At 50.3% G+C, this 10,522-nt stretch overlaps 5 protein-coding genes across 5 annotated transcripts; 3 read left to right on the forward strand and 2 right to left on the reverse strand.

Annotated features, from left to right (window-relative positions):
• The first annotated feature begins 619 nt into the window (after window positions 1–619).
• EJ05DRAFT_63702 (general substrate transporter) lies at window positions 620–2,737 on the forward strand. The gene is made up of 3 exons (XM_033749827.1): window positions 620–1,003; window positions 1,057–2,003; window positions 2,053–2,737. Exons 1-3 carry the CDS (start codon window positions 947–949, stop codon window positions 2,672–2,674), a joined length of 1,626 nt encoding a protein of 541 aa, XP_033598828.1. The 5' UTR covers window positions 620–946; the 3' UTR covers window positions 2,675–2,737.
• Window positions 2,738–2,810: 73 nt separating this feature from the next.
• EJ05DRAFT_532396 (carotenoid ester lipase) lies at window positions 2,811–4,837 on the reverse strand (the record flags this gene model as incomplete). Its single annotated transcript, XM_033749070.1, has 6 exons — window positions 2,811–3,211; window positions 3,271–3,644; window positions 3,694–3,967; window positions 4,022–4,289; window positions 4,351–4,636; window positions 4,684–4,837. The coding sequence occupies 6 exons, from the start codon at window positions 4,835–4,837 to the stop codon at window positions 2,813–2,815; spliced, it is 1,755 nt and encodes a 584-aa protein (XP_033598829.1).
• Window positions 4,838–5,768: 931 nt separating this feature from the next.
• Window positions 5,769–7,468, reverse strand: EJ05DRAFT_477544 (uncharacterized protein). The gene has a single exon (XM_033744271.1). The coding sequence runs from the start codon at window positions 7,097–7,099 to the stop codon at window positions 5,858–5,860; it is 1,242 nt and encodes a 413-aa protein (XP_033598830.1). The 5' UTR covers window positions 7,100–7,468; the 3' UTR covers window positions 5,769–5,857.
• Window positions 7,469–7,652: 184 nt separating this feature from the next.
• On the forward strand, window positions 7,653–9,737 carry EJ05DRAFT_63735 (uncharacterized protein). The gene is made up of 4 exons (XM_033749828.1): window positions 7,653–7,829; window positions 7,935–8,555; window positions 8,608–8,751; window positions 8,802–9,737. Exons 1-4 carry the CDS (start codon window positions 7,770–7,772, stop codon window positions 9,603–9,605), a joined length of 1,629 nt encoding a protein of 542 aa, XP_033598831.1. The 5' UTR covers window positions 7,653–7,769; the 3' UTR covers window positions 9,606–9,737.
• A 131-nt stretch (window positions 9,738–9,868) lies between these two features.
• On the forward strand, window positions 9,869–10,522 carry EJ05DRAFT_501887 (uncharacterized protein; the record flags this gene model as incomplete). Its single annotated transcript, XM_033747171.1, has 1 exon — window positions 9,869–10,522. The coding sequence occupies one exon, from the start codon at window positions 9,869–9,871 to the stop codon at window positions 10,520–10,522; it is 654 nt and encodes a 217-aa protein (XP_033598832.1).

Consider the following 10,522-nt stretch of genomic DNA (forward strand, 5'->3'; position numbering starts at 1 on the left):
AGAAGGAAGCGGGGCAAGTTGGTGCTTGTTTCATTCGCGGAAGAAAACACCAGGTGCACAGGCCTTTTCCCAGCCTTTTCTTACCTCGTGTCACACACACTTCTTTCTTCCTCCTACATCTTTTTCATCTTCATCTCTCATTCACGTCTCACCTTGAGGGCTTGGCTTTCCATCAACAATGCTGACTGTTATTGCCTCTGCTAGGCTTCTTTCGATACGAAGCATTGTTGTCACCATGGGTTCAGGCTACATCCGGTCACAATATCAAAACACGTACACACAGCTCTGCTCTATCATTGTAATGGAAGCATCTTAAACCAGCCATAGCAACGATCTTTGCTATCAGTTAGCAAACTAGGAACCATGCGCGAGCTGTCAGATCATCAAGTAAGATCGGCAAACGCCCACGACACTTATGAGAACCCCTATGAATCTGCACCACGACTGATCCCGTCTCATGCATGTCAAGCTTACATGACCGGCTTCCACGTCCTAAGCGACTACCACATCGGATCTCCGAGTGTCGAAATACTTTCTATATTTTCACTCTGGTACACACAGCCTCTCAATAAGACAAGGTCCCATGCAGGCGCTGTGGCGCCTCGGAGGGCTGGCTGTTGTGCTTCTCGTGCCATCAACGGAGCTGTTGCATCCGTATCCTTTCCGATCAACACATATTTCCAGAACACATGGCTTCCATTTTTCATTCTTGTCGTTCGGTGCATACGGCCCTTGATCCGTGACCCTTGTGAAGGCGTAGTGCATGGTCGAGTGAATATCATCGTTATATTGCATCGATACCCGTCATCTTTCACTTCAAAGCTCAAGATTATCTAGCAGCTTGACTGACCTCGAGATTTACTTTCTGCTAAGTGTCTGCCTTTGCGTAGAAGTCTGATATTATCCAGAAAGTCGTACTTTGGATCTGGAAACGCACCGACAAAGCATGGTTGAAGCCAAGGAAACCGCCACCGAAGTTCGAGCTGTGTCCGACACTGGCTCCGTAAGTCATGATGCAAATGCTGTTCATTGGCTGGTCCGATTGACGTGTTCTAGCTCCATAAGAATGCCGTAGAGATCAAGGTCATCACCGGAACAGAGGCCTTGGCCGAGGCAAGAATCAAAGAACCTCCTCAGCTACTCGGTTTTCATGCCTTTGTCCTATATCTCTGTGCCTTCGTCGGTTTCTTCTGTTCCACCTGCAACGGCTTCGATGGTTCCATGTTCAATTCTCTCCTCACTAACAAGCAGTTCAAAGAGTACTATGGTGTCGAAAACACAGGAGCATGGACTGGCATTGTGACTTCAATGTATCAGATTGGCGGCGTTGTGGCCTTGCCTTTTATTGGACCTGCCTGCGATAGGTTTGGACGACGATATGGGATGATGATTGGAGGCCTCATTGCCTCTCTTGGAGTGATCATCCAATCAACAACCAAGCCTAACCACAACCCTGTAGGACAGTTCATGGGAGGACGTTTTCTGCTTGGGTTTGCCGTCCCCATCATCACCACTGCTGGCCCTCTCCATGTTGTCGAAACAGCCCATCCGTCCCATCGCGGGGTTGTGACTGGTTTGTATAACACTTTCTGGTTCGTCGGGTCGATCCTTGCTGCTGGGTCTACCCGCGGGTCGTCGAATCTGAGCGGCAACAAAACCTGGATGGTTCCCGTATGGCTCCAAATCCTGTTCCCAGGCCTCATCCTTGCACTCGCGTGGTTCCTACCCGAATCTCCCAGATGGCTGTATACTCGTGGGCGAAAAGAAGACGCTAAGAAGATGCTAACATACTATCACGGAAATAAGAACCCTGACTCAATCTGGGTTAGTCTTCAACTTCGCGAGTACGACCAATATCTCGAAATGGACGGCGCTGATAAGCGATGGTGGGACTACCGGATCCTGTTCAAAACTCGTGCTTCTCGCTACCGCATGCTAAGTAACATCTGCATTGCTGTATTTGGTCAATGGGCCGGCAATGGCGCAATTTCATATTTCATAAGGTACGTTGAACAGTTCCTCAACTCACTACAGACATTAACCCAAACTCAGCGGCGTTCTGGACACAGCAGGGATTACGGGCGAAATTCAGCAGATGAACATCAACCTAGGTCTTGCATGCATGCAATTCGCATTCGCTGTCTTTGGCGCCACAATGGTCGACAAACTAGGCCGGCGCCCCATGCTCCTGATTGCAAACATCGGGGCCTCCTTTATCTGGATCGCCGCTATCGTGTCCGTGTCCATCAACGACAGGACCGGCACGGCCTCCTCAAGCAAAGCCTTTCTGGCCTTCATATTCATGTTCAACGCTATCTTCGCATTTGGCATGACGCCGCTACAGGCCCTATACCCCGTTGAGGTGCTCTCGTTCGAAATGCGTGCTAAGGGCATGGCGTTCAGTAATATGTCGCTGACAGTCGCGATGCTAATCAACCAGTTTGCGTACCCGATCGCGCTGGAGCAGGTCAAGTGGAAGCTGTACATCCTGTTTGCGGTGTGGTGTCCCGTGCAGGCGCTTGTGATATGGCTGTTCATCCCAGAGACCAAGAACCGCACACTAGAAGAGCTAGACGATATCTTCAACTCGCCGAATCCGCGCAATGCCAGTCTTGTCAAGACGAAGGTTGCGCTGGATGAGCGCAAGAACGTGGTCGAGGTCGAGAAGATGTAGGTACTGGGCATGGACGGAGGAGCTTCAGTCATTAGGGTACATAGAAATGAATTTGGATATGGATATTTCATAATCGAAGACTTCTCAGTTCTTGAGGCTTATCGCTATATACAACCACCATTCCTCAGCTTCGAGGCCCTAAATTAAGAACGAGTCCGGATGCGCATTGATATACTCCATCTGCTCAACGCGATAATCATCTCTGATTACCCCTGGCCCACTCTCTAAGAAATGATACGTCTCTCTGCCCTTACCCGTCCACTGCGGCCAATATGGGATATCGCGCCCATGGTTATTCGGATCCAGGGTACGCACAAACGAAATCGCCGTCGCCTGTCTATTGTCCACGTTCTTAGACAGTTGCCGCGGCAGGTTGGCGAACATGTAGAAGAAAACGTCGAACGCGTGGAACGAGCCGAGGATGGGCAATTTAGTCAGCGGATTGTTGGGTAGGAGGCCCGCGCTCGGGACGTCGACTTCGGTCAGGTAATTCCATGCCGGAGCTGGATAGTGCGCGAGAAGGTTACGGCGTTGGGCCTAGGATGAGAGGGGGCGTTAGTTGGTAGAGGGAGAAACAAGTGGAAGTGTAAACGTACCTCGAAGCTGAAATCCCCTACGAGGGCTGCGACACGCTTGTAATTAGGCGTGGGGTTGTTGAAGATGCCTGTCCCGAACGGCGAGCCCTTTGTCGGGTCGTGTGGGTACAGGTCCATCAGACCGGCCATGTCCTCGTCGCTGGCCTTGGGCCACCACACTGATTGAAAATAGTCCTTGAAGTCCTTTTCTGTGGTAACTTTGAGCTGTGTGAGTAGGGAGAAGAGTGTGCCTTCATCACGCATGTCGCCAATCATGAGTGGGACTTTTGCGAATTTGCCTTGTGCGGCAAGACGGTGAGGAGAGTCGGTGAGATGCTTGCCGTCGGGACGGATGGTCCATGTTGATGCGAGGGAAGAAGCGCCGAGGAAGTACTCTATATAGGCGTCAGATATTGGAGTCTGCTCAGAGACATGGAAAAGTACCTTCTTCGTTTACAGCGGCGGAGATATCTGCGTGATCAGCTTTCTTGAGACACGCGATTTTGTCTGCTGCGTCAGTGCAGCCGCAGTTCGCAACCATTCTATCGAAGGTTGCTTGCTGCCTCTCTGGGCCGTCAACCATGACTGGACCGCCCGAGACGGCGATGGCGGCCCGGAAAAGGTCTTGTTTGCCACCGTCCCACAGCAAGTGAGTAGAGACTGACCAACTGCCAGCGGATTCTCCAAAGATTGTGAGCTTATCAGGGTCTCTACCAAACTACACTAATGTCAGGGCACCTTCTCCTTAATGGGAAATATGGAATCATCATGCCTTCGAAATGTGTTTCTTGATCCACTGCATGGCTACACGCTGGTCCTCGATGCCAAGATTCAGCAGACCAGCCTCCTCCATCTCCTTCGAAGCGCTAAATCCAAACGCATTCAGTCTGTAGCTTATGGAAGCGACAATGATGGGTTGGTCTGTTTCTACTGCAGTCTGGACGAGGCCCGCAGGGCGGTAGTTTACAGCCAGACCCGGAGCCGCCAGAGTTTCGCCAAGCGCTGCGTAAGGGGCACCGATTTCGAAACCACCACCATGACTAGAGAGTTGTCAGCAATATCCCTGGCGCTAGATAGCTTTGGAGCGCTGGCAGGCCTTACATCCACATGATGATCGGAAGCTTAGCATCCGGACGAGTGTTTTCTGGAACTTGGATGTTGATAAGGAGGCAGTCCTCAGACTGGGGCGAGAGCGGATACAGTGCTTCTTCAATGAAGCCCACTGCAGCACCTATGCCCAGATCTCCAGTGCCATTGGCGGCGAGGATCGAGCCTGTGGACTTCTGGGTGCATGCTGGGCCAAAGTGAGTGGCGTCTTGGATGCCCTCGAGCTTCCTGGAAAAGAGCTGTGCATGCTCGAAGCGACCTGCTTCGGCATATGGCATGCCTGTGCACACGTCAATAAGATAATAGCGTGATCCTTGGTTTACTGACCTAGATATCCCCATGAATGGCTCACTGGATCAGCTATGCCCTTGAAAGTGCCATAGTCAAGGTCAATATTGGGAGGCGAGTCTCGTTTCACTGGCTTCGCAAGAGCGAGTGTTGCAAAGCACAATGGCCACAACGCGCGAATACAAGGTTTCATTGTGGAGTGAAAGACAGGTTTAAGGAAAACGAAAGTCTTAGACAATCGATTAAGGGCTAAGGACGAGAATCCGACTATATACTACCAAGGCACTTCGTAGCTTGCGCAAGTCTTAGCTTGAGCAAACATGTATCGTTATGCCCTCGCTCTACATGTTCCTTTCAGGAGACGGATAATGATGAACAGCCGCAAGACCGGACCAATCATCGAGTGTGATGGTTATAACACGATGCCGTCAGTTGTTATAGCGGAGAACCTAAGGCCAACGATTCATCTTGGAACTGACATAGCCAAGCATGATCGAGTAAAGGCTTATTCTTTATGCGAACTAGGCAGGGTAGTAGCAGGCTTGGACTGCGGGGCGCCGGTAATGGTACAACTATGGAGTTCACAATGATTCGGTGTCAGTAGTCATCCTTCGACCCTTGTGTGGTACTAGCTGTAGATCTTCATGCAGGTCTATGGTCGCATCATGTAATAAACAGAACAGTAAGACGGCGTGCCGGCAAGCGAACATTGGGATGAATCTCCCTATGTGGCCCCAGAAATAGGGGCATAAGCCATACTTTCCTTGACGTGAAAGAGAAGAAAATTCTGCAAACTTTGGCGAATACAGTTGGAAGGTGGGAGAGGGAGGAACACGAAGAGTTTCACTTGACCTGAGCGCAAGAACTTCGGCAACCATGAAATCCGGGGCAGAACAGCCCAAAATTACGGTTATTGTTCACCTCGGGCCGGACAGGGGAACCCCTAGCAGTCCCCGCATTAACCTTAAACTAAGCTGCGTGTCATTTCTGGGTTTATCACCTGACCATGTTCGGTTTTCTGAGCATCGGCTAGGCGATCAACTGACATCCTGGTAGATGTCTTATTCCGGACTGGCTCTGTAACTTCCTGTCATCTATATTATTGGTACAAGTCATTGATACATCGTAAAATACACATTTGCTCCCCATTGTCACATCACTACCAGCATACGCCAACAAAGTATGCAACCTACTTCCATAAGACCCACCAGCTCTATCCCATGTACTCCTCACCAGCAACCCACACGTTTCTCACGTTGTTTATAATCTTGATGTCCGCTATGGGGTCGCCCTCGACTAAGAGCAGATCTGCCCTCAACCCAGTTTTAACCTGTCCCCTATCAGTGTACCCAAAGATTCTGGCTGGCTCCTTGGTAGCCATTCTCAGAACATCTGCATTCGACAGGCCGACTTCAGTCAACAATTCCATCTCCTCATGCAGACTACTCCCAAATGGAAACCAAAGCTCTGTGAGGGCCCCCGGTGTTAAGGTATGCACATCCGTGCCCACGAGAAGATCCGCACCAGCGTCATACAATTTCCGCACATTCGACTGAATCATTGTCCAGTTGGCATCCGGATAATAGCCAGCCTGCCAGCCTTGATAGTGCACACGCAACGTCGGGACGTTGACTACACCCATACCAAGAAGTTGCTGTACTTGGTCATCGCTGATGTTTGCGTCCGTAATAGTGTGATGGATCAAGTCTGTCCCACTTCCAAGTGCGCGTACCCAGCTATCGGATTCCGTTGCATGCGTCATTACTACGCGTCCGTACTTGTGGCCCTCGGCTACGATTGCGGTTTGCATGTCTTGACTGAAGCCACCATTCTGACTGCGTAGTTTGAAGAGTTCTGACCCAGCAGCTATATTGTTGGACATGAAGGACGGGATCTGGGCGGTTGAGTTGATGAAATTGACAGATGGAACGCCGCCAGGTGTTGCGAGGTTACTGCTTCCAGGAGCAACAGCGGGGAGACCAGCGGTGATAAAGCTGGTGAGGCCTGGTAGGTTCCTAAGCTGCGCACAAAGCGTGAGATTTTGACAGGATGCGCCGATCGTAGTAGTCACACCAGCAGCCGTAAGATTTTTCATTTCTTCGAGGGAGCCCGGGTGTGCGTGTGACTCGAAGAAGCCGGGGAGAAGGACATGCCCGGTGCCGTTGATATGGGTATCAGGCGTGACGCCGAGATTGGTGCCGATCAAGCCGATACTCGAACCAGAAATGAGCACAGTAGTCGGAGCGGATAGACCATGACCATTGAAATACCGAACGTTGTCTAGGGCAGTCACTTGGGGCGAGGACGTGGTGAGGTTTGTTGCTGGATCACTGCGTTTGCTGTATCTCGCGCGGTGAGCGGCTATGCCGACATCTGAGCCCGCAGCCGGATCATCGCCGCAAGCCAAGATAAGGCGGATGCTTGCTAGAAGAGTAAGACCTCTGTTGAGCTGCATTGAAATCGGTCGAATCGAGCCTCCGAGAATCCTGAGAAAAGACAATAGAAGGTGAAAATTGGTCAAATGGGTCAGATTTGAGAGGAAACTACCTGACGGTTTGCTTGAGATTAAGCTGGCTTATCCAATATGTTAAGAATGGTGTCTTGGTTCGATTGCTTGCTCACGGTGGTCATCATCTTTATACTACTCGTCGCTATGCATCTTTGCCCGGCAACACTAGCCACCGCTCATCGAACAACGTACGTCAATCATGGCTGCGCAGACTTGGCAATCGAAACGAGAGCCTCGAGTCCCGAACGTCCGTCTCGCAACATACCATGCGAAGCTGACCAAGGATATCCGAGACCCTCTGGAAATGTGCAAGAAGAACATGAGAAGAGCAAAGAGGACAGACGGGAGAAGGTCCGATTTGGCACTAATTACTTCCGGCTAGAATCTCTCAAGGCTAACCAAGCTGGAACACCCAAACGCCACCAACACCCGTCAAAGGCTGAGTCCATCCCCTACCCAAATCCTCTTCTCATCGCGGAGATGCAATCTCGGGTCCGAAACGGGGCTTCCTTCCGGCTTCAGTGATGAATCAAGTCAAGATCGTACCGTGCACTGTAGAAGCTTAGGTCCTATACGGTGGTAACCATCGACGTCATATACATACAATTGCACAGTCATGGTCAACCCAGGTAAACGAAGTGCAGGATGTTATACATGCCGGAAACGGCGGGTCAAGGTAAGTGTTCCTCTGGCGCCCGCCCACTGGTCTCGGTAGGGCAGGTGGATCTTCCGATGTCATGCATGAATGTTCATCATTCGCTTGCTAACTCCTTCGACTCAGTGTGACGAACGCAAGCCCACGTGTGCTCGGTGTGAAAAGGCAAATCGTCAGTGTGCGGGCTATCCAGCAGGTACCGACCTAGTATTTCGCAATGAGAATCATATAGCACAAAGAAATGCTCTGCTTGATCTAAATATCTCAAAGAAGAAGCGAGCGACCGAGCCTGATCTGGCTGTCGATTCGTCGTCAGGCGCAGGCCAGATCGTCATCTTTGATCAACGACCTGAATCGACTTCAGAGATATCTTACGTCTGGACACCACCATACTCACGCACGCCTTTACCTCCATCCTCCGTTCTCGAAATGAAGGTGCTTCCTCCGAATGGAGGCCACGTGATGCTCTGCCACATGTACATGACGGAGAAGACGTCGCAAAATCTCAGCTTGAGATTGGCAAGGGATTTGCAACTTCAAGCAGCTCCAACGTCGGCGTTGAATCCACTTGCCGAATCCATTGCATGGATCAATGCCCCAGTCGGATACGACCATAGACATGTCATTTTCAATGCCACCAAACTGTATAACAAGGCCATAACCAGTCTTCGTCGTACTATTGCGAGTCCTACTCCGGCACCATTAAATGAGACAATGGTCATAATACTGTGGATGACAAAGGCCGAGGTACTCTCTCATGTTGCATTCATGCAAATGTCTTTTGGCTTACACCTGTCAGATGGCGATCAGCCCTCCTGATGCCGTTGGTAGCGTCGTATTGTCCCATGTTAAAGGGGCTCTCAGCTTTCTTCGGGCCAGCACAAAGATCAATCCTCTACCCAGCCTGTATGCACCGACCCTTATAGAGCTGATCAACAATATGGTAACAGCACTTTCCACAAATAATATAGATACCAACATAACATTGACCAGGTTTCGTCATGGATCACAGCACCGACTCATATTGCCATGGAACTAGGTAAGGAATTTGAATATGTTCAACAGCTCACAGGGTGTTTCTCTCAGCTTCCTGAAGGTACTCTCGGCTTGGTACAACTTGGCATGACTGCTGCGCAGATCCATACAGAGTTGAAGTTCTATCGAAATACTGCATGGAGTGAGGTCACCCGTGCTGACTTGAAGTCCTTATATGCCAAATGTGCCAAAGCACGTGCTATCATATCTGAATGGGCATATCTTTGGACTCCTGGAGGGTTTGCATTGTCTGCTGATGAGAAGGATAGACTGTTTGGTGCCATCACCGTGTGGAATACTCACAAGGAGAATATCAGTCTATGGGAACGCAAAGACTGGGGACAAATATGCACCTATCGACTATTGACCTACATCTGCACCCGTCAATGTGCAAAGAAGTATCTGGAGCTGGCTGATTCAGAACGAGACAGCACACGCGATCCTTTCGGCGAAAATCTGATAAGTGCCGAAAACGCAATGAAAGAAGCAACTGATAGGATGATATGGGAAATAAGAGAATACATGCGAACATACCTTACCGGTGACATCGGCATCAAATCACCAAGCGAGATGGAGTCCAAATCAACCCCACGTATCGGATCTTACATGATGATACTGCCACTGCGAATTGCGAACTCCTTAAAAGACCTCTCTGAACAAGCCAGAGGAGACCTTAGAGATGCCATACATATGATAGTGCAGTATACGGGTCTACCGCCAGAGTTCTGGATACCTCGGCTAAAAGGAAACATATTTGACTAGGAACGCTAGCGGGGATACATGAACCCAGTGCCATTCACAGATCCGATGGTTCACTGTTTGCAATCCCGCGTCTTGCGTGCAATGTGTCATGAACACGATAATGCCGTACCTTGCCACACAGTAAGCCGACGAGGTTTCACGAAACAATCACAAAAAGCATTGAAGCACTTGTACGAGATACACCCCGGTCGAGGATGGCCCCTCCTTAAGAACGCCCCGAACCCTTGACCCAATCATCCCATCTCGAGCTTCGCAAGACAACTATGGTCATCATGATGAATCTGGTCACTCTCATCACTATTACATTGTCTGTCGCCCTGATTGTAGAGGGGAATCTATATGCCGCATTTACGCCTTCTCTACGTTGCGACACCAACAACCAGACCGCGCCACTCCCGACCCCGACATATGGCACTGGTGGGATCTTCAGTATCTGTACCGAGCAAATCATTCGTGGCTCCATCCAACACATATACACCACTCTTCTCGACTTCCGCGCATATGCAACCTGGAACTCATTCGTCGTCGATGTGCAGCTCCCTGATACCGTCACCACTGCATCCGACGTTTACCTCAATATGCCAATGACCTTCACCACAAGTGGATTAATTTCTGGGGTGAACACGACTTCCAACGAGATTGTGACGGTGCTGTCTGCCCCATCGCCGGGAAACCAGTATGCGCACAAAGCGATTGCGATCAACGCTTGGCGCTGGGACGATGGTCTGGGTGGGCTTGGAAGAGCGGAGCATCCGAATCTGTTGACTGATTTGGGCGATGATACGGTGCGATATATTAGCTACGAGACGTACTATGGGGTAGGGGGTGCGCCCGTGTACGTATTACATACGCAGCTACAGGAAGCCTTTGAACGTCAGGGGAAGAATTTGAAGGACTTCATCGAGGGGGTCTATTAA

This window comes from Pseudovirgaria hyperparasitica, assembly GCF_010093815.1.
Source record: "Pseudovirgaria hyperparasitica strain CBS 121739 unplaced genomic scaffold EJ05scaffold_11, whole genome shotgun sequence".
Taxonomy (NCBI): Eukaryota; Fungi; Ascomycota; class Dothideomycetes; order Acrospermales; family Acrospermaceae; genus Pseudovirgaria; species Pseudovirgaria hyperparasitica.

Bases quoted from the DNA above. Each gene is read 5' to 3' on its own strand.
- EJ05DRAFT_63735 (XM_033749828.1), top strand. From the start codon at position 7,770: ATGGTCAACCCAGGTAAACGAAGTGCAGGATGTTATACATGCCGGAAA. The intron at 7,830-7,934 runs GTAAGTGTTCCT...CCTTCGACTCAG, and splicing joins GCCGGAAACGGCGGGTCAAG to TGTGACGAACGCAAGCCCAC. The intron at 8,556-8,607 runs GTACTCTCTCAT...TACACCTGTCAG, and splicing joins TGTGGATGACAAAGGCCGAG to ATGGCGATCAGCCCTCCTGA.
- EJ05DRAFT_477544 (XM_033744271.1), bottom strand. From the start codon at position 7,099: ATGCAGCTCAACAGAGGTCTTACTCTTCTAGCAAGCATCCGCCTTATC.
- EJ05DRAFT_63702 (XM_033749827.1), top strand. From the start codon at position 947: ATGGTTGAAGCCAAGGAAACCGCCACCGAAGTTCGAGCTGTGTCCGAC. The intron at 1,004-1,056 runs GTAAGTCATGAT...GACGTGTTCTAG, and splicing joins CTGTGTCCGACACTGGCTCC to CTCCATAAGAATGCCGTAGA. The intron at 2,004-2,052 runs GTACGTTGAACA...ACCCAAACTCAG, and splicing joins GCAATTTCATATTTCATAAG to CGGCGTTCTGGACACAGCAG.